A 24,967-nucleotide genomic window follows, 5' to 3' on the forward strand; every position below is an offset into this window, starting at 1 on the left:
AGTGTTCAACGTGGCCACCGTTGTTCTCAATGCACTTCCTACATCTAGCCAACCACTCCCCTCGAACTCGCGTGAAGACTCCTATGTCCTGGCGAACAGCCCCTCCGGCCATGACGACGCGCGCAATTAAGTCCTCTTCGGATTCGACGGGAGTCTCGTAGACGTGCGCTTCCATCACACCCCACAAGTAAAAATCTAATGGGGTGATGTCGGGCGAGCGGGCAGGCCACTCCACCGCACATCCACGGCCGATCCATCTGTCCGGATAGGTTTGGTCCAAGTGTTCCCTCACCTGCCGCCCGTAGTGAGCAGGGCACCCATCGTGCTGGAACCAGTGGTCCCAGTACAAGTTCACTGGAACATCCATTAAAAGTTCTGGTAGCACCTCGCGCAGGAAAATCAGGTAATTATGGGCATTTAGACGCGGAGGGAGGATGTAAGGCCCCAGTAGGTTGTCCCCCAGGATGCCAGCCCAAACGTTTAAAGAAAACTTGTCCTGGTATCCTCGCGTAAACGTTTCATGAGGATTGTGCTCCGCCCAGTAGTGGCTGTTACGAGGATTGAAGGTCCCCTCTCTTGAGAATCCTTTCTCGTCAGTAACTAGCACGCTCCTCAGAAAGTTCGGATTAGCTTCTTCCTCCTGGACGACTAAGTTGCAGAATTCCAGCCTCCTTTCATGGTCACCCGGCCGTAACTCTTGCACTTTCTTAAACTTATAGGGGTGTAAGTTGTTGTTGTTGGCGATGTTCCACACTGTGTGTTGACTACAACCCACCTGATCTGCTACAAGTCGAGTGCTAGTACGCGGGTTTGCCTCGAAACGTTCCAACACATCCTCCTCTAAGGCATTTACCAACGGGCGATCGCGATCACGGGCGCTAGTGGGCTGCGAAATAGGAGGAGGTCGGTGTAAACAAACAAACTTTTCGAAATGGGTGCTTAAATGACCCAAGTATCGATGTGCATCACGAATCTGTGTGTAAAGTTAAGCCTCCGTCAGCTTACCTGCAATTGCCCTGTCTCGCACAGTCGGAAGTGAACTTCTTGAAAGACCTGTCTGCAGGGTAACTGACGGTTTGGATACCGCTCAGCGTACGCTCGTCGTGCAGCTCGTGCGTTACCATTTGCCAATCCGTACATGAAGTGCATGTCCGCGTATTCCGTGTTAGTAAAACGTGCCATAGTGTTTATTCACTTGATACGCGTCGTTGCAGACGGGATTTCGTGGGTTTAAACAAAATTCTGATCAAGTGTCAGCCACACATCGCCGCCTGAGATCGCTCCGTGTGCACCGCCGGCCTACCTACAGGCGCGAAATTCCAGAAGGTAAATTTGGCTCTGGCACCCTTATTTTAGATTTCCGACCCCAAGTGTCCTATATCAAAATACTCCCCTACGCACCACCTACACGCTCCCAAACGGTGGCAGGTACTATAGGAATCACGCTGTATACACACAAACATAGGGCAGGTTCTTAAAGAATCGTGAAGGTTTGAAGTTAGCGGAAACTATTTGCGGCATTAAAGGTCTTGACAGATTGCTAACCGCAAAGGTATACTTAAAAACTATGTATATCTCTGCCAGTCTACGATTGAGGGTGAGATGATGGATGGTTGTAGGAGTTTGGAGTGTGACAGAGATCAGATGTTCTGCATATTTTATTTATGTAGCATAATTTTTAATTTTAATTTTGCCGAATAGTTCGGCATTAAGGACCACCGACACTCCTTGTGAATTTTTGAATTCAGGAGTAACTCAAGGAAAAACTGTTTGTGTTCCTCAACCGTACAAAAATTTTCGCTCGTAAACAAAGATCGACACTTTAACATTAATTTCGTTCGAATTCCTTTCTTCCAAAAAATATTTTTAAATTCCTCATGGAAAATAATTAAACACTGATTCACTAATTTAAAAATATGCTGTGATGGTGAAAACAGCCCTTTTGATGTGTCCGCTTTTTCATATAGTTTGTTTATGATATGTAACTGAAGTTTGTCATTTAATATTTCTTCTTTTTCGGAAAACTTTTGTACACAAGTGTCACAATTGAACTTTCGAATAGTTTTGTTACAAATATATCCCGCAAAATAATTAATTGCACAATATTCAACTGTAATCGGTTTATCTAATTCTGCAGCACTTGGGAGATTTTCAATTTCTGAGAGAAAGTCTTCGTTTGGAAGAACGTTGCTGTTTGATGAAGAGGTTCTTTCTTCTTCATTCGAAATACTTGAATGCGAAGTACAATCAGACGAGCATGAAGTATTTAGAAAATTGTCTTCATCTACTTGGCAGTTTGAGTATTCAGAGGGCAAAATAGAATTAATAACAGTTACGCTTCTAAATACTCTGCATGTCGGATTCCTATTGCAACCGCCTTTCCTACGAACTACGGAGAAATAGTTTTCCAAGACGTCCTGGCACAACCGATTGGTCAGTATAAAATTAAAATCACTTTTTTATTATACCTGAATCACAATCTCCGTTTTAAAAACTCAAATGCGTGCGAAAAAAGGCCTTTAAAACACACGTGCTTTAAAGTTGCTAAGTAACGATACTTCAAGTATGACTTTTGAAACTGTTATCTGGATGAAATAAAAAATCCTCTTAGGTCGCTTTCTGTAAATGCAGAACATTTCTTTGGCTTTTGTACCCATCCTTTGGTTGAAGCTTTCACAAACGCACGTAATTTAGGGTATGCTTCCAAATCTGTTCCACTTTTTAATCGCAACATTGCTTGGAAGTTTTGAATGAATGCACCAAAATATAGAAGATTTAAATACCTTTGACACTTCCTTCATGTATGCCAGCATTATCGATTCATTTAAGACTGTATTCGTAAGTAACTTCCTATTCATCCATGGAAACAACTTTTCATATTCTTTATAATAGGCTTCACTGGATTGGGATTTTACACCTACCAACGTTTGTTTAGATTTTACAAGCGATTTAATGAACGGTGTATTATCTTTTTCAATGGAAATCGTTTAATTCACAAAGACGATGATTTTTATAAGCAAACGTCAAGTGACATTTCCATGGCAATCGTGAAATTACGAACACCCAGCCCACTTAATTAGACATGTATTCGAGTATAACGTCAATATGACTTCATTGTATTTCCTATTTTTAAATTATACTGCAGGTATAATAAAAAATACTATAAGATACACGTGTATAATTGGTCTTTAAAGCACTTGCAACGTTAAAGGCACTCCGCTTTGCGTCGTGCCCTTAAACTCGTTGCGCGTGCTTTAAAGACTTGATTATACACTTGTATCTTAATATACTATTTTTTACATTCAGCATGTAACAACATCACACCGTTAATCGTTTGTATGAGCCCGGAAAAGCAGGGCGGTCTAGTCAATTTACCTCCAACACATATTTTAACTAAACTTTTAACTAATTGTTTACATGACTGTAATGTTTTTAAAACTTTCACGTTTTCGTCGCAGACGGCACTTCGATAAGGGTTCTTGTCATATTTAAATTTACTGATTAGAGCGTCAAAAGTGTTATTAATTAAATATATGAAATTAGCGGTATCAATCGCTGTTTCGCTTGCCAGTTGATCGGTCTGGTAGCAAGTTTTTATTGCAGCCGAGACGCTATGACTGAAAATTTGAAGTGCAAGCTTACAGGATTGCTTCTGGAAACTATTCGGTGAGATGTGGACGTCTGTTATTTTCATTAAAGTTCTCGCTTTGCTAATCTTATCCAAGTTATAAGTCTCCACAATATCAGAAAATTTTATGATTTTATCGCCGAATTGAAAATTTCCTTCTAATAAATTGTTTCGAAAGTTTTTTAAAATGTGTGGTACATCGTAAATAAAAATTATTTTGTCCGTATTTATGGTGATGTAAGGTTTTTCTTCTGTTACTCCTAAAATCTTGAGAGCAGCAACGTTTGTAGTCGCCTGGTCACAAACAACGGCCCTCACAACTACCCCCATTTTTTAATTTCGCCGATAACATGAGTGATCAGGATGGTCAATTGCTCCTTTTTGGTGCTACTTTTAGATAGGTAGTAGGCGAATGGTAGTTTCCACTTGGAGAAAAGACCTCTTATCATAAATACCAACGCCTTTTTTGCGATTGCTTGCGTCCTCCCCAAATGACCCATGTCTTCAAAACCTTCAATAAAATCGAAAGGTTTAGAATATTCTAGCTTTTCCATTATGTCCATTTCATCAAAAGCTAAAACACACTGTTGATCGATAGCTTCCATACTTTGGACTTTTAGTTGAAGTTGTCGTGTCAATTTATTGTCGATGCCAGGGAAAAATTTTGTCTCACAAATCCATTTTCTTATGGTAGATAAGCCAGGAAGAATAAATCCATTTCGTATAAACATTTTATATGCGGATGGAGAACTATAATAAAATGCCAAAGAAAATTTTTTCTCCCATTGAGTCCATGACATTCTAGACTTGTGCAAAAACTGCATCGTGAACATAGCTTTTACAGCCTCGGATTTGTGAAATATGCTATTGATTGCAAACTGCCGCCTATATTTTAAATTGGCTCGCTTATGTTTGGAATTTTTAACTTGCGCGCGTCTCAGTAGCGATGTTTTGCGTTTTAACTTTAGAGATAATTTTTCCAAATTTTCGCAGTGATTTGACAAATGTTTCTGTTTCTTCGGTAAATTTGGAAAATCACAAACCTCGTCCAAATTGCGCTTTACCGACAAGGACGTTGATGAACACGATGTTTGGGGAGGTTCCTCTATCACCATAGGTTCTGGTGTATGGCGTTTGTTTATGCTCGAAGAAGCAGGTAGTTTGTACCGTTGGGGGGGAAAGTTAGCAATAATATCTTCTCTATTGTGCGCCACAGGAATTACATTTGGATTCAACCTGGTTCTATGGAGGGTGCTATTTGATAAATCCCCATGATGAAAATGTTTTTCGCATATAAATTTATTTCTTAATTCTTCATGTTGAAGAGCAAACAGCATACTATTCCCGCTATTTAAAATCCATTCTCGCATGATAGATTCATTTTTGTGGAAATGGAAAAAAACGATGCTAGCATCCTTCCAAGTAGAAGGGCACCCAAAGTAGGAGCACTTTGCACCTCTTCTCGCAGGCATGGTAACAAGAATCTAAAAATTAATATTACTTAAGAAAAATGTATAGTATGCTTTAATATTTCCACATCAAAAGTCTTTGGACATCAAATTACATTGTCTACACGACACGACAAGAGGGAAACGGCGAAGGGAAAAATCGTTTTTAGTTGGAAAAAATATTTGCACAATCGCTCGGCGGGGCGGCAGGTAGCTTAAAATACTACCTGACCATTAAGTCGCGCGCCCGCTGCGGTTGAGTAAATATGCCACAACATATATCCGCGGTGCGGTACTCTTTGATTAATGAGAATGAGTAGATGAGCTTATCAGACATTTTAATGCAAAAATGTTAGGGTAGACCGGGGCATAGAGTAAACAACGTTATTTACTCTATGACCGGGGTCAGTAGAAACAGGGTACGGTTGAAACAGCGCTAGTAATTCAAAAACTAATATCATATCGGGGCGCGCGCAAGGAGTAGGAGACGCTGCTTATGTATCGGAACCAATCGTGAGAAAATGGTGTCACTTCGAACGTAATCATATCGTGTCAAAGTAGTGGTTGTATTTTGGTGTGCAAAAGTAAGTATTTTTGTTGCATCAACTTCCATGGGCTACGTAGCTCATAATAGAGTGTTCACGGACGCACAAGAGAAGACTCTAGCGAAATATTTGATGCGATGTGCTGACATTTATTTTGGTCTACCCCCAAAAGAAGTGAGAAAGCTAAGTTACGAGTTAACTTTAAAGTATAACCTAAAACGGCCAAGTTCCTGGGATGAAAACCGAATGGCCGGAGAGGATTGGTTTAGTGCTTTTATGCGTAGAAATACGGAACTTTCATTAAGGGCTGCTCAAGCCACAAGTTTGTCCAGGGCGACTAGTTTTAATCGAACGAACGTGGATGCGTTTTACGACAATTTACAAAAAGTTATGGACCGTGATAGTTTCGAGCCACAAGACATTTATAATATGGACGAAACAGGCGTGACTACAGTCTAGCGTCCTGACAGAGTTGTTGCCAGACGCGGCATTCGTCAAGTTGGATCGGTCACTTCAGCAGAGCGTGGTACACTCGTTACGATTGCTTTCGCCGCGAATGCCATAGGAAACGTTATACCACCTCTATTTATATTTCCGCGTGTTCGGTACCAAGACCATTTCATAAGAGATGGCCCATTAAGTGCAGTGGGAACAGAAAATCCTTCAGGATGGATGCAAGACGAAGGTTTCATGCTGTTTTTGAAACAGTTTCAGAAACACACAAACTGTTCAGTTAACCATAAAGTGCTATTAGTATTAGACAATCATTCGTCCCATGTTCATATCAACGCATTGGATTTCTGTAAAGAAAATGGAATCGTTTGTCTGTCGTTTCCGCCGCACTGCTCGCACAAGTTGCAACCGCTTGATCGATCGGTGTATGGCCCATTCAAAAAAGCTGTAAATTCACAGTGTGACGCTTGGATGAGAAACCACCCTGGAAAGACAATGAGTATTTATGACATTCCTGGTGTGGTGGCCAGAGCTATGCCATTAGCTCTCACTCCTGGCAATATTCAGGCAGGTTTTAAGAAGACTGGCATTTATCCATATAATCGCGACATATTTAATGATCTTGATTTCGCACCTGCTTACGTCACTGATCGACCAACTCCGAACGAAGTGAAGCCCCAAGATGACAGTAATTTGCCAGAAACAAATAATAATTCGACTTCAATTGAGAAGCCAAACTCCAATTATGATTCTCAACACACACCAAATGCGAGTGATGTCGAAGAAAATAGTAATGAGGCTATTCTGGCGGAAGAAAGCGTTCAAGAAAGTACCACCTTTCAATTTCTTCAGCCTTCTCTACCTGCACCAATAAATCCTACACCACATGATAATTCAATCACAAATAGTAGAACAGATTCGCCGAAACTATCTACGAGTGATGAAGTCTTTACGCCCCACATAGTAAAACCCTACCCCAAAGCTCCACCCAGACAAACAGAAAACAAGGGAAGGAAAAAGAGAAAATCTACGATATATACAGATACACCGGAGAAAGAAGCAATACAAAAAGAAGCGGAGGAAAGAGAACGAAAAAAAGGGCGAAAGAAATGAAAGTCAATAGAAGCCTTAAATCAAAATGTTCTAAGACCAAAGGAATTAAAAAGATGAAAACAACTAAAAAACCCAAAGTGTCTTCTGATGAGGATGAAGAAGAGTATTACTGTTTGGTCTGCATGGAAAGTTATGGCACCAGCAGGCCAGGAGAGGATTGGTTGCAATGCACCGGTTGTAAAATGTGGGCTCACGAGGCCTGCACAGCTGGTGATCCTTTTTATTTGTGCCACAATTGTGAATCTGATTAGTATTAATTAGCTGTGCCTTGGCATTAATAAATGACTATATTATGTGATTTTTTTATGATTTACTCGTAATACCTATATTACCACATAATTCTATTTAGGTACTCTTGGAGCGTTACAACCAACCCCAATCACTGTTACAACCGTCGCGAGCATGGTGCCGGTTGAAACATTTTCAACGATTTTTGCAAACGCTTATAAATGGTTTTTGTAATTCTGATAAAGCCATTATAACATCATATATCTATAGTCTTAGAACGCAAGTTCAATTAGTGCATTTATACCACACGTTTACGTTAAAATGTTGTTATAGTGAACGATTTTGTCAAAAATGGTTCAACCGTCCCCGGTCTACCCTACTATAGGTACTTACCTACCTCAAAGACTATTCCAGTCCAGATACAACAATCGTCAATATAGATAGATGCTTCACAGAAACTCAAGAACGAAAGGCGGGCAAGCAACAAATTAATTAAACAATAACAAACTGAAACAACTAGTCCTAAACAAATCACAAAATAAATTCACCGATTACAAATATCAAATGCCAAAAATAACGAGTAACGAATTCGAATTGAGCACACTTTACCGCTTTAAATTTTCTGCAGCGACATCTAACGCATGAATCCATAAGCGTCATATTACAGTTTTAAACGATACGTGTTTATACTGCTCCGCAATAGAGGGCGCTTTTAAGTATACCTAAATTTGTTTCCCAAAAAAATGCATAAGGTTAGCAATCTGTGTATGTGTAGATCTGTGGTCTGTCTCTCTATCTGTCCGTGTGAACGATAACTTTGTTTAGAAATGTCCGATCGCTTTGACATCTTCGTTAGTTATGAACTGAATTACATGAAATTCAATATGGGAATGGTGCCCTTTTCGCATCTCGACCATTTATAAGCCGAATTGCAAACTTTTTTATTCAGTAAGTATTTAATAGTTATTTATGCAATGAGTGTATAAATGAGGCGTTTTATTGGTGAGTGAGATGTTTAGTCCACGAGCGCAGCGAGTGGACTAAATTCGAACGAACCAATAATCGCCGATTTATACATGAATTGCATACAACGTTTTTTCGTCGACTTCACTGGGGTAGGTAATTTTAAATTCAACTACAAGAAATTACAAACGAAATTATGAGCTCCGACGATTTTTCACTAAATTAGGTACAGCTATTGTCGTTGCTATAGTAATGTGTTGTTTTGTGCTGTACCGTCAGTCCTCGTAATCGCAGTGGAAGATTATGTTGCTTGCTCTGCTGCGGAGACGATTTTAACATTATATCCACTCAAATCAAAAGAAACTTATTGGAACGGTTTCGATCAGTCGGCAATTGATGGAATACAATGAATTTGAAAGGAGATATTTCCGAAAATGTCACGTTGACATTTTACCTTGAAAAGGTATGTGAAATTAGAATTCTTTTGCAACTGTACTAAAGTACGTGTATTAACAGTGAAAGATATGGAAATGTTCATCCCTGTGGTCGACGTACTCAATGTTGAAGGTAAAGTAACTGAATACCTTAACAGTACCTTATCCGAGGAGCTACACATACATACATCAGGATATGCTTTGCTGAGATCGTTTGGCGACCATACTGGCTGCTGATCTCACTACATTAAAACCGAGATTAAAATGGTTAGGTGGATGGAAGTTCTCAGCTGTTGCTGAAAGTGAATTGCTATATAATTGTCATTTCCCTTTAATAAAATGGTTGTTATGTATAAGTGGTTGCTAACGATTAATGGTTGCTAACGTATAATGGTTGGTTGCTAACCATTCATGGTTGCTAACGATTAATAAGCCTCATCATTGTACTCGTCACTAAGGAGTAATTTATACTGTTATCGAGAGGTCGACGAAAAACGAAATTTGATACATACGCCAGTTTCAAAATCTAGGTTTGCGCATGCGCAGTTCCAACTTTCTTATTTAGAAAAGCATTGAAATGAAATACTTCTTATAAACTGAAATTGAAGTAGCACGTCAAAAATGGATTGCACATTTGCAACGCTATCTTTCATATGGCCGGATTTTTACGATTTTAACAGAAGTTGCATCTTACAAATGAGAAATGCGCTTTTTGTAAATCGTTTACGATTACTTTTTAACTTGTTATTCATTACGCTACAACTTAACTTCTGAACCTTCTATTCTGCATTTTATAATTAAATCAATCATATTATATAAATTAGAATCCAATATGGAACCCATTTAACTATCCAAAAAGACCGCTGTTTGATTTTCTATGCTCCACCCTGCGTCACACGCATAGGGTTCGGTACCGTGCGAAGGGTTCCAAGAGATGCTGTCAAAATTTTAATTGTCTTGTAATTTGTATGTAATTGTACTAATAATGTTTTTCTTTTACAGTTTCACCAAACGCTGAAAACCTATTTAAACGATCGGGTGTGGGATTTTTATTTTTACGTATCAAAATCTTGGCCAGAGGAACCCGTGATACTACATTTCCCTGGAGTAACAAAAACGGTAAGTTTATTTATTTTATATGTTAAATGTTATTTAATTTATAAGAGTGTAGATCCTATTAAGGTGGCGTTTACATTGAAAAATTGGAAATTTGTTTCCACATAATAACTGCCTTCTGGGTACAAATTTTTTGTTGAAATATCATTCAATTAAATATACAGGGTGTAGAAACGGTTTACGCACCATAGGGATTTCAATACTAAATTTTATTCTCTAATTAATTTAGAGCAAAGTTATAAATAGGTTTCTTGTGGCTTGAAAAATTCTGCGTCCTGCCCATGTCTTCATTTATTGTTTGCAAAAAATAAATGAATTAGAATTTGCGTAAAAATCGCATTTTTCTTTCAATAATTTCACGGTAAAATCACTTGAACCATTTTCCTCCGCGGCGTTGGCAGAGTATATCGTCGACTTAGTAAGAAAACTACGTAGGTAAGTCCACAATTATGTTAAAATGACATTTTTCCCTTAACAATCATAGAAAACTGAGCTCTATAAACAGTGAAAATCTTGTAACTCCTAAAAAATAATAACATAATTTTTTAACCAAAACAGTAATTCTCGTAGTGTCTGTCCGTCTGTCCGTCCGTTAGCACGATAACTCATAAACGAATGGATAGATTAGGTGGATTCTTTATTAAATTTGTGTTCGTGAATTGGCAATGTAGCCCAAAAAATAAGGAAGGCCCTTTTGACATATCCGTGAGTTATGAACCGAATTGCATGAAATTCAATATGCGTATAGCTTTAGCCATATAATACGCAATTCCAAAAGTTGAGCCTAATCGATCAGCATTCACAGTGCCCTTTGCGCATCTCGACCCTTTACAGACCGAATTGCAAACTTTCTTATTTAAATGAAATTTGATACATAGCCACTTGGAATAAAAGAAAATTTAACATCAGTTTCAAGATTTGGTTTAACTTTCTTATTTATGGAAGCAATTATATGAAATACATCCCTATACACTTTAAATAAAAATAAAACTAACATCAGGTTTAAAATTAGGTTTTGCACATGCTATAGCCATACCCATGAGCTCGTTTGCTATATTTGTTTAATTTATTCTTTCATTAATGGTGACTACGCGACAACACGAGGGTGTTGGATAACATCTTACATCAAGGGGATATTGCAACAGAAATCTTTTTAGCGCATTTCCACAAAAATAAAAAAAAATGCGCTATTGTGGCCACTTTGTCCGTCCGTCCGTCCGTCCGTCCGTCCGTCCGCTAACTTTTGCGACGCTACTAGTTTTTTATCTTAAGAGCTATTGTTCTACTTTTTTCGCTATTTGGTTCGTTATGGTGTCGAGTCTTGTACCAAGGAAGGAATTTTTTCTGTACCGCTTACAAAAAAAGTTATTGTAAAAAAAACAAAAAACCGTTTTTTACATGTTCCATAATTTTACACTTTTGCCGTTTATTAACGATCCTAGAGATCGTTTATAATTTTGCATTGCTATCTGTCGCCTGCCGGTTGGTCTCTCCGTCTGTTCCTTTGTCTGTCTGTCCATCTATCTGTCCGTGTGAACGATAACTTTGTTTAGAAATGTTCGATCGCTTTTACATCTCCGTTAGTTATGAACTGAATTGCATGAAATTCAATATGGGCATAGATTTAGCCATATAATACGCAATGCCAAAAGTTGAATCGATTCAAAATTCACAGTGCCCTTTTCGCATCTCGACCATTTATAAACCGAATTGCAAACTTTTTTACTTATAAAAGTATTTGAATGAAATTTGATTCATAGGCACTTGGAATAAAGGAAAATCAAACGCCAATTTCAAAATTTGGTTTTGCGCATGCGCAGTGCCAACTTTTTTATTTATGGAAGAATTTAAACGAAATTTGATACATAGGCACTTGGGATAAAGGAAAATCAAACGCCAATTTCAAAATTTGGTTTTGCGCATGCGCAGTGCCAACTTTTTTATTTATGGAAGAATTTAAACGAAATTTGATACATAGGCACTTGGGATAAAGGAAAATCAAACGCCAATTTCAAAATTTGGTTTTGCGCATGCGCAGTGCCAACTTTTTTATTTATGGAAGAATTTAAACGAAATTTGATACATAGGCACTTGGGATAAAGGAAAATCAAACGCCAATTTCAAAATTTGGTTTTGCGCATGCGCAGTGCCAACTTTTTTATTTATGGAAGAATTTAAACGAAATTTGATACATAGGCACTTGGGATAAAGGAAAATCAAACGCCAATTTCAAAATTTGGTTTTGCGCATGCGCAGTGCCAACTTTTTTATTTATGGAAGAATTTAAATGAAATGTGATACATAGGCACTTGGAATAAAGGAAAATCTAGCGCCAGTTTCAAAATTTTATTTTGCGCATGCGCCGTGCCAACTTTTTTATCTATGGAACTATTTAAGTGAAATTTGATACTTAGGCGCTTGGAACAAAGGAAAATCTTAGTTTATTAGTTAGTTATAGTAAATTAGTTTTAAAATTTAGGTTTGCGCATGCGCAGTTCCAACTTTCTTATTTAGAAAAGCATTGAAATGAAATTCTTCTCATAAACTGAAATTGAAGTAGCACGTCAACAATGGATTGCCCATGTGCAACGCTATCTTTCATTTTTACGATTTTAACAGAAGTTGCATCTTACAAATGGGAAATGAATGCAAGTGGAAATGCGCTTTATGTAAATCGTTTACGATTACTTTTTAACTTGTTTACATGTGCAAGAGTAAAAAATTTATTGTACTGAGATTTAGAAAAACGTAAAAACACATTTAAGGGTATCAACGAATACTTACATTTCTGTTCGCCATGATTATGACGATTTGACTTGCTCTTTACCCAATGTACTCAATTTAACATTATACATTTCATTTTGTGACTCAAAATAAGATCGTATGGGATTGCCACTTACCAGTGGTATATATCTATTTAGTTTTTGATGGTGGTGAGCTATTATAACGTCATAATTGTACCAATATTATGGTGCACACATAAAGAAACCCGGTTGTCTGCTTACTGGTTATTCGGCTACCGACTATGAGCGCTTGTAGACGGCGCGACGTGTACAGAAGAGTCTTGTCAGACAGGCAGATAAATACATAAATATGAAGAAATTGCGGAAAATTAATCCATACAGTAGTTCTATAGTGGCTTCCGAGCGAATGTGGATAATTTTTAAAACATTCTCCACCAGCCAACATTATGAGAAAAACCAACTCACACTCTGCTAAAGAATCCTACAGAAGTGAATTGTTCTAGATGCGAATTTCTCGGAAGCTTTAATGTAAAATTAATATTAGGTAACGAAGATATATTCCATACTTTTGAATAACCCTTTAATATTTTTAATTTTGTAAGGGTAATGGTTATCTAAATCTTACAAACATCATTTAAAAGTCGATTAGTAATAATTATTTGAATTTTTCTCTGCGCGGATAATTATACCCGATTTTGTAGGCCTTGCTAAATATACACTGATACCAGATATGTATTATACGCATAATTGGATGCGCATATCATTCTAGTTTAAGACACCGAAACAATTTTATGATATCGTTCCTAGAAAAAGAAATATGATGATGTAAAGATAGAAGAACACGGATTTACTATCGTCGTTTCATCTTCAAAGATTTTAAACATTCCACGTGTTACTAAAATTTAACAAATATTATAATTTAATTGCATGTACCATTGACCACCTCTCATAGAAATTTCGTGGCTTTATGTTAAATGGATCTGGAGTAAAAAAATAAATAGTGGAGCCGCGCACGGATTTTCGATAAGGCCTTTGAATATAAAATTTTATATTCAAAGATAAGGCGTAATGTATTTAATGCGCCCCGAACTGACTCCTAAGGTCACGTGACTTTTTAAGCGCTCCGGACTGTAACACTGTAAGTATCGTAGGCGGCACTATCTCTGTGTTATATTTCCTTACGCTGAACGAATTGATCAGCATTTGAATTTTCACAAATAAAAACTCAGATTTTCCATTGTTGTTTGATTAAGTTATGGAACTTTCTTTATTGTTTGGAAGTTTCATTTCATGTTATTATTTTAGGAACGGTTAGGGCGTTGGTATTTGATATTCTTTTTGATTTAAAAGTTCTCTTAAAATTTCATCAGTTGCTATGAGAATAATTAATATTTCTACATTTATTGTATTACATGTGACCTCTCTTCGTTAATGAAATTCTTTGTCCCGCTGGGAATAGAATCTAAACAACATTCAATTGAATAAAATGCCAAGTTGAGGTCGGCTTCCGTAATACTTGAACATATCCAGCACCGAAAAATATTTTCATGGTTTGGGGACCACCGTAACTTATATACCCTACGTTCAAATTTAAAAATCGTTTGAAGTTTATTCCCCCAAGATACTCCACATTTCTGGCTCGGTATTGACTCGGTTTGATTTCTTATTTATTTATGAACGCACTTGTAGAAGACGCAAATGGATTCTTACTTGCCAATTTATGAAGGTCCTTTTCAATGGAATGTAATAAAAATAGAATTTCTTACGGTAATTGTAAATAAATGGCGTTGTCCGCCCTTGTGTCATTTATGAGTCAGCTCCTTCGTTGTATAGTGTAGTGTTTAAAACAAATCAACAATCGCTGGAGCACTAACGCTCAGCAGATTTTTGTTTGAGATTGAAGTATGAAAAGTTGCATAACTATTTTATTTTACTCGTAGTGGCCACCGTTCAACATAAAGAAAGAGAAATTTTAATTTTGTACCTTCTTACGAAGCCGTACACGGGCCATACACACACTTGGTGTTCTTATTCCAAAAATAAGTGGAAATTTCGACAAAAAAAGTGGAAACTTCGACAAAAAAGTGGAAATTTTCACAAAAAAGTGAAAATTTCTACAAAAAAGTGGAAATTCCCACAAAAAAATAGAAATTTCAACAAAAAAGTGGAAATTTCGACAAAAAAGTGAAAATTTCGAAAAAAAGTGAAAGCGGCGACAACAAAGCAGAAATTTGTCCTTCCCCCGCCGCCCCATTGAGTGACCCATCATTTTAAAGGCCATCAAATATTTTTGTCGAAATTTCCACTTTTTTATGGGAATTTCCACTTTTTTGTAGAAATTTCCACTTTTTTGTAGAAATGTTCACTTTTTTGGCGAAATTTTCACTTTTTTGTAGAAGAAGAACACCAAGTGTATATGTGGCCCGTGTACGGCTTCGTACCTTCTACCTGCTTGCATATTCCACATTTAGAATGTAGGATAATGCCTACAATTTTTGAAGGTTCTAAGGCTGTGATTTCGCCTATGTTAAATATAGGGAAAACATACTTCTGTATTTCATGTTAATCTCTGTATCGATGAAATTTTATGAATGAATGAAAAATCGCTATTGACTGTACTTTATCGTCCGTCCGTCTGTCACACGTACCTACTCCTTCTACACCACTGAACCGATTTGAGCGATATACAGGGTGATTCCTATAGTACCTGCCACCGTTTGGGAGCGTATAGGGGGTGCCTAGGGGAAGTCTTTTCATATAGGACACTTGGGGTCGGAAATCCAAAATAAGGGCGCCAGAACCAAATTTATCTTCTGGAATTTCACGCCTGTATGTAGGCAACCCAACCGACCGACGTTTCGCGCGGAGCGATGCAGAGCGAGTTAGCGCGAGGAAGCGACATGGGAGGGAAGGAGGGAAAACGACAGTCAAAAGCAATAACGTTTACAAGTGTTCAACGTGGCCACCGTTGTTCTCAATGCACTTCCTACATCTAGCCAACCACTCCCCTCGAACTCGCGTGAAGACTCCTATGTCCTGGCGAACAGCCTCTCCGGCCATGACGACGCGCGCAATTAAGTCCTCTTCGGATTCGACGGGAGTCTCGTAGACGTGCGCTTCCATCACACCCCACAAGTAAAAATCTAATGGGGTGATGTCGGGCGAGCGGGCAGGCCACTCCACCGCACCTCCACGGCCGATCCATCTGTCCGGATAGGTTTGGTCCAAGTGTTCCCTCACCTGCCGCCCGTAGTGAGCAGGGCACCCATCGTGCTGGAACCAGTGGTCCCAGTACAAGTTCACTGGAACATCCATTAAAAGTTCTGGTAGCACCTCGCGCAGGAAAATCAGGTAATTATGGGCATTTAGACGCGGAGGGAGGATGTAAGGCCCCAGTAGGTTGTCCCCCAGGATGCCAGCCCAAACGTTTAAAGAAAACTTGTCCTGGTATCCTCGCGTAAACGTTTCATGAGGGTTGTGCTCCGCCCAGTAGTGGCTGTTACGAGGATTGAAGGCCCCCTCTCTTGAGAATCCTTTCTCGTCAGTAACTAGCACGCTCCTCAGAAAGTTCGGATTAGCTTCTTCCTCCTGGACGACTAAGTTGCAGAATTCCAGCCTCCTTTCATGGTCACCCGGCCGTAACTCTTGCACTTTCTTAAACTTATAGGGGTGTAAGTTGTTGTTGTTGGCGATGTTCCACACTGTGTGTTGACTACAACCCACCTGATCTGCTACAAGTCGAGTGCTAGTACGCGGGTTTGCCTCGAAACGTTCCAACACATCCTCCTCTAAGGCATTTACCAACGGGCGATCGCGATCACGGGCGCTAGTGGGCTGCGAAATAGGAGGATGTCGGTGTAAACAAACAAACTTTTCGAAATGGGTGCTTAAATGACCCAAGTATCGATGTGCATCACGAATCTGTGTGTAAAGTTAAGCCTCCGTCAGCTTACCTGCAATTGCCCTGTCTCGCACAGTCGGAAGTGAACTTCTTGAAAGACCTGTCTGCAGGGTAACTGACGGTTTGGATACCGCTCAGCGTACGCTCGTCGTGCAGCTCGTGCGTTACCATTTGCCAATCCGTACATGAAGTGCATGTCCGCGTATTCCGTGTTAGTAAAACGTGCCATAGTGTTTATTCACTTGATACGCGTCGTTGCAGACGGGATTTCGTGGGTTTAAACCTTAGACCATATAGTACATGGACTGCTAATTGTAACTAAAATATGGTCAAGGACATCGCCTGGGTATGTGAGTTTCAGGGTAAACGAGTCTGTCCGAAGTTGTTCCGATGAGACACGATTTGAACTGTCAACCTATAAATTAACAAACGTCAAATAATTAATCGCCTAGATATCCCAAAAAATCAAACTTATTCTTATTTGTGGACGTATAGCAAATAATGAAGAGCATTTAAAGCTTCCGTACGACGGTTACTATAAAGCTGCTGTTTAAGCGATCCTAGTGGTGTTTACACGACTTTAGTTTACCCTGAGATTCACATACCCACGACTACAGTGCCCTCTATCCGTGACCATCCATTTTGTATTGAAAGCATAGGGCGAATAGCAGTCCATGTACTATATGGTCTAAGGATTTCGTGGGTTTAAACAAAATTCTGATCAAGTGTCAGCCACACATCGCCGCCTGAGATCGCTCCGTGTGCACCGCCGGCCGGTTGGGTTGCCTACCTACAGGCGCGAAATTCCAGAAGGTAAATTTGGCTCTGGCACCCTTATTTTAGATTTCCGACCTCAAGTGTCCTATATCAAAATACTCCCCTACGCACCACCTACACGCTCCCAAACGGTGGCAGGTACTATAGGAATCACCCTGTAGGGCTCATTTGAAAGGGCTTGGTCCAAGGATTCCGTTCATACTGATATTTTTTGGTTTTAAGCATGCGCAGTGGCACAAATTAGGATTAACGCATGTGCAATTCTAATTCTACTTATTTATCAAGATATTTAAATGAAATTTTATATGTAAACACTATGAATATAAGTAAAATTAACGACGTTTTCAAAATGTTGTTTTATATGAAATTTCACGACAAATATTTTCAGCAAAAAATATTTCATCTAGACCTCATAGATCGCGATATATCAGCCAAAAAGAGCGAAAACACGGTTTCTGGGGAGTGGTGGGATGGCTGGAGCCTTTACCATAGGGTCTGGGGGGTGGGATTTTTAATATGTTGTTTCTGACACCTAACTGAACGTATTCCACCATTGTTTAGCGCATTTTTGAAATGGGTTTTATTGAACAATTGATTGTCAACCTTCAAAGTTACCTATAAAGACTTGTTAAACCTTACCAGTAAGAATTGAGGTTTTATTGAACAATTCAACCTTCAAAGTGGCAGGTCGGCTGTCCGCGTGAGATCTCCACAACTACAATAGCTAGAGACTTCAAATTTTCACTAAAAGCGTTCTGCTATAGTGTAGATATGCAGGCACTAGTCTATTTTGAGTTAGATTACTTGTGAGATCGATAATTGAAGAAAATAATTTCGATATGGGTTTCGGAGGTGCTATAATTTTACCGTTAGATAGCGCTACCAGTATAAAAGCTTATTACTTACTTTGTGACTTGTTTTACAAAATGAAGACGTACCCTCAATTGAAATTAAATAAAATTAATTATTTAACGCAGCCAAAATTACTCGTGAGATCGATAATTTTAAACTTCGCTAATAAAATACTGACCTGCATTACCAAAAATGCGCTTTAATCATGCATATGCTGATTTACAACTTGTTTCTTTTCCACCTCAAAATGTCCAGTTTGCCAATATTACAGTCTCTATCGCCTAGCTAGACTATTAAAGCGCCATTGTTCAAAAAAAGCAAAATAAAAATAGGCTCAAACGCTTTCATTTTTCATGAAACGTATAGATCCAAAACTAATAACATTCAAAATTAACGTATAAGCAAAATGCCATAAATTCGCACCATATTCATTATTATGCGGTGGTAATCAGTGCTGAGTGCAGTCGCGAGTCGCAGTCTGGACAATACACGATTCCGCCCCCGCCGGCATTATTTTGTATTTTATTCAATTTTATTTTTCCGTCAGGTGGTTTGTGGTTAGGTCTATTTAATTCGATTATTATATTGTAAACCTAATGAAATACAAAAAATTTTGGCCTTCACGAATTTTTCGAGTGTTAACAGAGTGTACCATAGAAACAGCTGATATGTGAATAATATTGGCATCATAACATTGACACCGTAAACAAATTTCACAATGCATAAAACTCTCGCAACACCCTATACATTTATAAAAATAGTCGCCCAAATAAGGCCCTATTGGCAGTGGAACATTGCCACCGTAATAAAATTTTGCCATGTGTAAACAACTCGCGCAACGCCGTGTACATTAAACTTTCGAATTCGAAAGGAGAAGAGACAGCCATCCTCTCTATACCGATATCAATTATCATTCAAAATTCAAAAAGTTCGGTTTCGTGTTATCATTGACCAAATACATTTGGTCTATGGTGTTGTATACTTTACACGTATAAATTTTTAACTTAGGCGTTCTTATCAAGCAAGCGATGCTGCTGTTGTTCCGCACAATGGAGTTGTACAGCTGAGTGCAGATAAGATTCCTGGTAAATATACTTACGTCACAATATTGTTAAATTTTCAAAAACGGAAGCTACATTCGCGTCTTGTTAGAAAACCAAAAAAACAAGTGCAAATTGTGCACAACTCCTGTGCAGGTAAAGCGCATTTTTTTAAACACTCCTACGAAATTTCTTCCATAAATAAGAATGGCACTGCGCATGCGCAAAACCAAATGTGGAAAATGGCGCTACATTTGCTTTTATTCCAAGTGGCTATGTATCAAATTTCATTTGAATGCCTCCATAAATAAGAAAGTTGGCACTGCGCATGCGCAAAACCAAATTTTGAAATTGGCGTTAAATTTACTTTTATTGCAAGTGGCTATGTATCAAATTTTATTTAAATGCCGAAAGATTATATTTCTTCCAAACGTCCCAATCGCCCTTTGTAGGTACTTTCCTTTGACAATTCACTCTTAAGATATAAGGAATTATAACCGATCACGACAAAGGATCGAGGAGGAAGACTGGTTAGTATAAATTAATTCCTTTCGTTGAGATCTTTGCGTATGCAAAATCTGAGACCAATAGGTTGTCGTATGTAAAAGTTATGCACGTTTTACTTTCACCAACAGCATCTCAGGAAATAATTCGTTAGAGGGTCCCCCTTTTAGACAGCGAAATTTGATGGCCGTCTGGCACACCTTCAAGGTATAGGCTACCTACTGCAAAAAATTCCAGGACTCTAGGACCATTCCAATATAAGTAGTTCAAAACGCTAGCCGTGGGTTCGGACGGACGGACGGACGGATAAAGCGCAAACAATAGCACATTTTTTTAATTCTTAAAAAATGCGCTAAAAAGAATGAAGTTAAAATGTAGGTATAGGTGAAGAAGACGCGGATTACGGACCGAACGCTGCACCTAATAAATATAATATGGTAGAAGAAGAACTAGAAAGTAGAAAATGCTAAAGAGAAGTTCATACTGAGTCTTTCGGAAAACACAGATCAAATTTTGAAATGAACTGTTGGACAGCAAAAAAAATGTGTGGTTAGAAGAACGTACGACGCTCACGGTATTCAAACTTTGGGAGAATTTGTAAATTGCGTGAAACATCTTGCGCTAATACTGTCAAAAATTTGCTTTATAAACTTGATAAATCCATTAACTTAACAATCTGTTAAATCACAGTTATGGAACCTGTTGAAACGTTTTTAGCGATGTGAACAAAAGGTAAATATTTATCGGAAAGTACACCTGAAACTTTTAGAGAACTTGTCATGATTCATGATTCGTTTCCGTCGGCGACGCGACCGTCAATTTTACACATTTGGGTTTCACAAGAAATTTTGCCGTCGTAACTTCTTTGATAAAGTACTTACCTACTTATTACACTGCATTGATTTTTCTAGTTGAAAGCCAGCAGTTACGTGAAATAATATGGTAATTTTCTGAACTTTGCACGTAACAACAAAATTACCTGCGGGAGCTAGGTAAACAACGGTTGGGGGGGGGGGGGGGGGGTTCTGTGCAACGGTCGATAGGATTTTATGCAGACCATCTAATTTCTGCTACACTTACAAGAATTTATGCATGTAGGTAGGTTGTGTAATTATTAAATTGGTGTTAGGAATAAATAGTTTCTATTACAATTTATTATTATTATTAAATCTACTACAACGTTACACCATAGTGTAAGAACCACCAAACTCATTCAGATCCCGTATTTTATATTTAAATAAATAGTCGTAGACTCGGTCGTAGATAAAATAGCGTATTTTACTTGCACATAAAGACGACGATGACACTTCGCTTCCATTTTCCACATTCAAGAGCCTGGATGCTTCTTCATTGAAGTGTTGCTGAAGGCGGTGTTCGTAATAATAGTAATAGTTCACCAGTTCCACATCGAGGTTTCGGTGGAGGTCACTATTACGTGCATACCAAGTGTACATATTGGCTTTACAGGTTAGAACTTTGTTTTGGAATCGCTGTACTACCTCAATGTCACATTTTTTCGCACAGCTGGATACCATATACGTCCACATTGATGGTCGCAGCATTTGTTTATACAGAAGCAGATTATTAACGAGCGACAAAAAGCTCTGATTTCTTTAATTTTTTAAGTTATCAAACTTGACCATATAATTTTAAAACACCCTGTAGAAGGGCGATTAAAATTTAAATCATTCTCATGTAGCATCACCTCAGTTTGACTGTGTTGTGGAAGACTTTTTGATATTCAAGTCAACGGAGCCACAGGTAGGTACAGGGCGCTAAAGAAATCAGTCAAACGTCAAAAATTTTGAAAAATCTTGAGTAACTTGAAAACCTTTGATTCTGGGTATAGGGAAATGTGGTATCAAACGACGTAGATTTTCATGTAGATTCCGAAAATATAGCGTGTTCTATTTAAAATAAGAATGTTGCTATCCACATCCGGTAAAACAGGAAGTGACGATCATGGTAATATTTTTTGAGATAGGTAGATCATGAAAATCTATGTTAGTATGCACATTTCAGATTTTAATTATTAATGGGGATTTTTGGACAAAGCTTTGCGTGAAACAGCCTGTATTGCTTATTTTTGCAAAATTCATAAACTAATCCTGACCAACCTTTTGTCTTTCATCTTTGATTCAATGCAATCATATTATAGCATCGCCGAAAGTGGCGTAGACTTCGTATTAACTAAAATTAATAATAATATTGTGATCTTGATCATGTTCTAAGTGTGAACGTTTTCCAAAATTAAAAAGTATCAGAAATCAGTATACATAAGCCTCATAGTACAGTGAGCATATTATGGTTGGGTTAAGGCGTGCTAACCCAGCCATAATATTCTCATTAATCGTTAGTAATATTGGTGAATGATCGGAGTTCAAGTCGAAGCCTTCTTTGATTTTAAGATAGTTTGGTGAGATTTCTTTTATAATGATTAATACACTCCATTAATATTAAACCAATCAGGTTGGTGATTGTGTCAAATTCTAACCAATCCGATGATTTTTTTGAGTGATTAAAAGCTTTTAATCAGCGAGAAAAATGCGTGTAGGAATGCATAAAATGTATAGTGGTTGTGAAATTTACGGTCTTGTATCAATCTCCCTAAAATACAGTCCATTTTGTTTCATTTTTAATTCACTCAAATTTTGTTGCCTCCTGGAAAAAACTCTCGACCAAAAGTATGCTAAAATCGCTCCAGCTGGTAACCCTTTTTATTTATTGCACTAGGTGTGCACCGTGGGATAAGAAATTGGTTACCTGCACCGGCAGCTCTAGCGGATATCCTCAGTGGCTTTTTGGTTCTTGAACGTAATTGGCACTTTTGGGCGCCACTCAACCTAAATGCTTTTAAATGAACCATGGACTAATTTTTTTAGTCTATGAATGAACTAAGTACGGAGTTGAGACCGTACAAAGAGTTATTGAAAAACAGGTTAACAATTTATTTAAACGACTGATAACAGTAAGTGATAAGGTTAACGTTAAAGGTTAGAAGGGTTAGTAATTTGAATTTAAAAATTCGAATAAGTTTGATAAACGAAATCAATTTAGCTATTGTTTGAAAGTACCTATGGTTGGAGATAACTTGCCTCCTCTTCGGTGTGTGGTGTGCCAAGCGCAGCTTAAAGAGATTGATGTACCAATACGTGATAAAAAAAATTGGATTACAGCACAGATGTAACTTTGAGATTTTCCAGTTGGTGGTGTAGATTTAAATGCTTTTCGCAAATGAAATGCCCAATTTAAAAAAAAACCTGAAAGATGTAATTTCCAGACCAGTATCTAACGTTTTTTATAACTCAATGAGGGTTTTTTCGATCACAAAAAAATGTAATTTAAATATCAATAAATATAAATCGACTTAATCATTCTCTGAAATAATGATTTCAATTAGAATAGGATTTATTAGGTTTGAACTCACCTCAATGAGGGTTTTTTTTGTCCCACTGAGATAATGTAAATGCTTTGAGTTAATAATATTCAAAGTTGACGGTAAGTATTAATGCAATTATAAATCGGCTCAGATCTATGGGCGACAATTTGATGATTAATATCTTTCATTCATTCTCAGTTTCGATCCCCAAAAAGCCAAATGTTTTTGGCCAACGTACAAACCGCAATCCCCTCATTTTTAAAGATACCAATTTATCAGCGCCCAACACTCATGCGCTTCGACATACGGGCTAGAATTGTGCATATTGCATTCCCAAACCTTATGCAACCAAAATGACATGGAGCATGAAGAAATAAATGCTACAAGCTAAAGGCTCACTAGGACGAAGCGCGGCGACGCTCCGCGAAGCGCAGCGAAACGGATTTGATTTAAAACATAGCTTTAAACGAGAGTGCGCACACTTGTCGGAAGAGCAGCTCAACGAAGCGGCCTTTTTCTGTTTCTTCGTATAAAAGCGGAATTTATAAACGCACCTTCCTCATCAGAGGACACAATTGTTGACTGAAGATTAGGATAACAGATGACAGTGCCGCTCCGCGTCGCTTCCGTGTAGCGCACTCTATGTGCGTATAGGCACGGAAATGCGCTTCGCTCTAGTGAGCGGTACCTGCTGTCGAGATTTTATCACGCTTTTGATCTCTAGTTTCTTCCGTTGCAACAACTTTGGTGTAAAAATAAAATTATCCGATTTTTTATCAAGCTCTTGTGTATTTACCCCCGATAATTTCTCGCAATAACAAAATAATTGTGCCAACCAGTAATTTTTCGAGAAAAACTGGGACGACAAATTCACAAGACCGAAGGTTTAGAAGGGTGCGTACTGCATAATGTGATACCGCAACCACAGATTAAAGGCCGATTTATAAACTTTGTCGCTCGCGTTCGCGCTGGCAGTTCATAGTTCACCGAAGATATTGACCAATGGAAAAAGAGTACCCATTTGGCGCGCAAATTAGTGTCAAAGTCAAACTGTCAAGGTTGCTCGTTTTGGCGTGTGAAGTGTATTCATATCTTTTATATATGCTCATTCATCATCATCATAAATCTTTCACGTAATAACATAATTCTTGTCCCGTCTATGAACAAACTGTAAACTAATAAACTAGTTGTCAGGTAAACTCCTGACTTGACTTTCCGACTACTTTTAATAGTCATTGCAATTATTATCTTTGGTCATAGTATAACTAAAGTAACTAAATATAGAAAGTACCGCAATCCATTGGGCTCGTGTGTTAGAGAGAGAACGCTTGATTTTTGCCCAAAAATGGCGGAAGTTACCAGATTCTAGTAACTTTAATGTTAGGGATTGTTCCACCTGTTTGGAGATATCTGTATATATTTTTATAAAACATGACAGTACTATGAAGTTGGGTTATAAAAAATGACAGCTATTCAGATTTTATTTGTCAATTTTTTTAAGTTGGCAGCAAATTTTGCCCAAAAATGGCGGATGATTGCGGTACTTTCTATATCTAGTGACTTTAAGTATAACATTTAGAAAATGCCCTCTAGCGCCTTTATTTTGAACCTGACGCAAAAAATGTAGAAGTTTTTTTGTAGATCTCAACAAGACTCTTCTTTTTTGTAATTAACACATTTCACTTTGATGCTTACTTTTAGAGAAAAATGCAAATTAAAAAAATAAAATAATTAACTTTTCAATTCAAAACTTCTTAAACCAAAGGAACTCACAAAAAGCTGTAATGAATTTTGTGTAGAGTTTATTAAGCCATTTTGGCCAGTGTAAGTTAAAAAAAGAAA

The 24,967-nt window shown here is 38.0% G+C and overlaps 1 protein-coding gene across 3 annotated transcripts in view; it reads left to right on the forward strand.

Annotated features, from left to right (window-relative positions):
* LOC116182169 (glycine N-acyltransferase) overlaps positions 1 to 24,967 on the forward strand; it is an 87,394-nt gene that overhangs the window by 31,975 nt on the left and 30,452 nt on the right. For 2 of the 3 annotated variants that reach the window (XM_031502667.1, XM_031502668.1), the window contains exon 3: positions 9,815 to 9,931. The exons of the other annotated variant lie outside the window; for it this stretch is intronic. In XM_031502667.1, coding sequence (XP_031358527.1) covers positions 9,815 to 9,931 — 117 coding nt within the window. The remainder of the gene's footprint in view (positions 1 to 9,814; positions 9,932 to 24,967) is intronic. 3 annotated transcript variants of the gene reach the window in all.

This window comes from Photinus pyralis, unplaced genomic scaffold (assembly GCF_008802855.1).
Source record: "Photinus pyralis isolate 1611_PpyrPB1 unplaced genomic scaffold, Ppyr1.3 Ppyr1.4_unclustered_Scaffold4085, whole genome shotgun sequence".
NCBI classification, from domain to species: Eukaryota; Metazoa; Arthropoda; class Insecta; order Coleoptera; family Lampyridae; genus Photinus; species Photinus pyralis.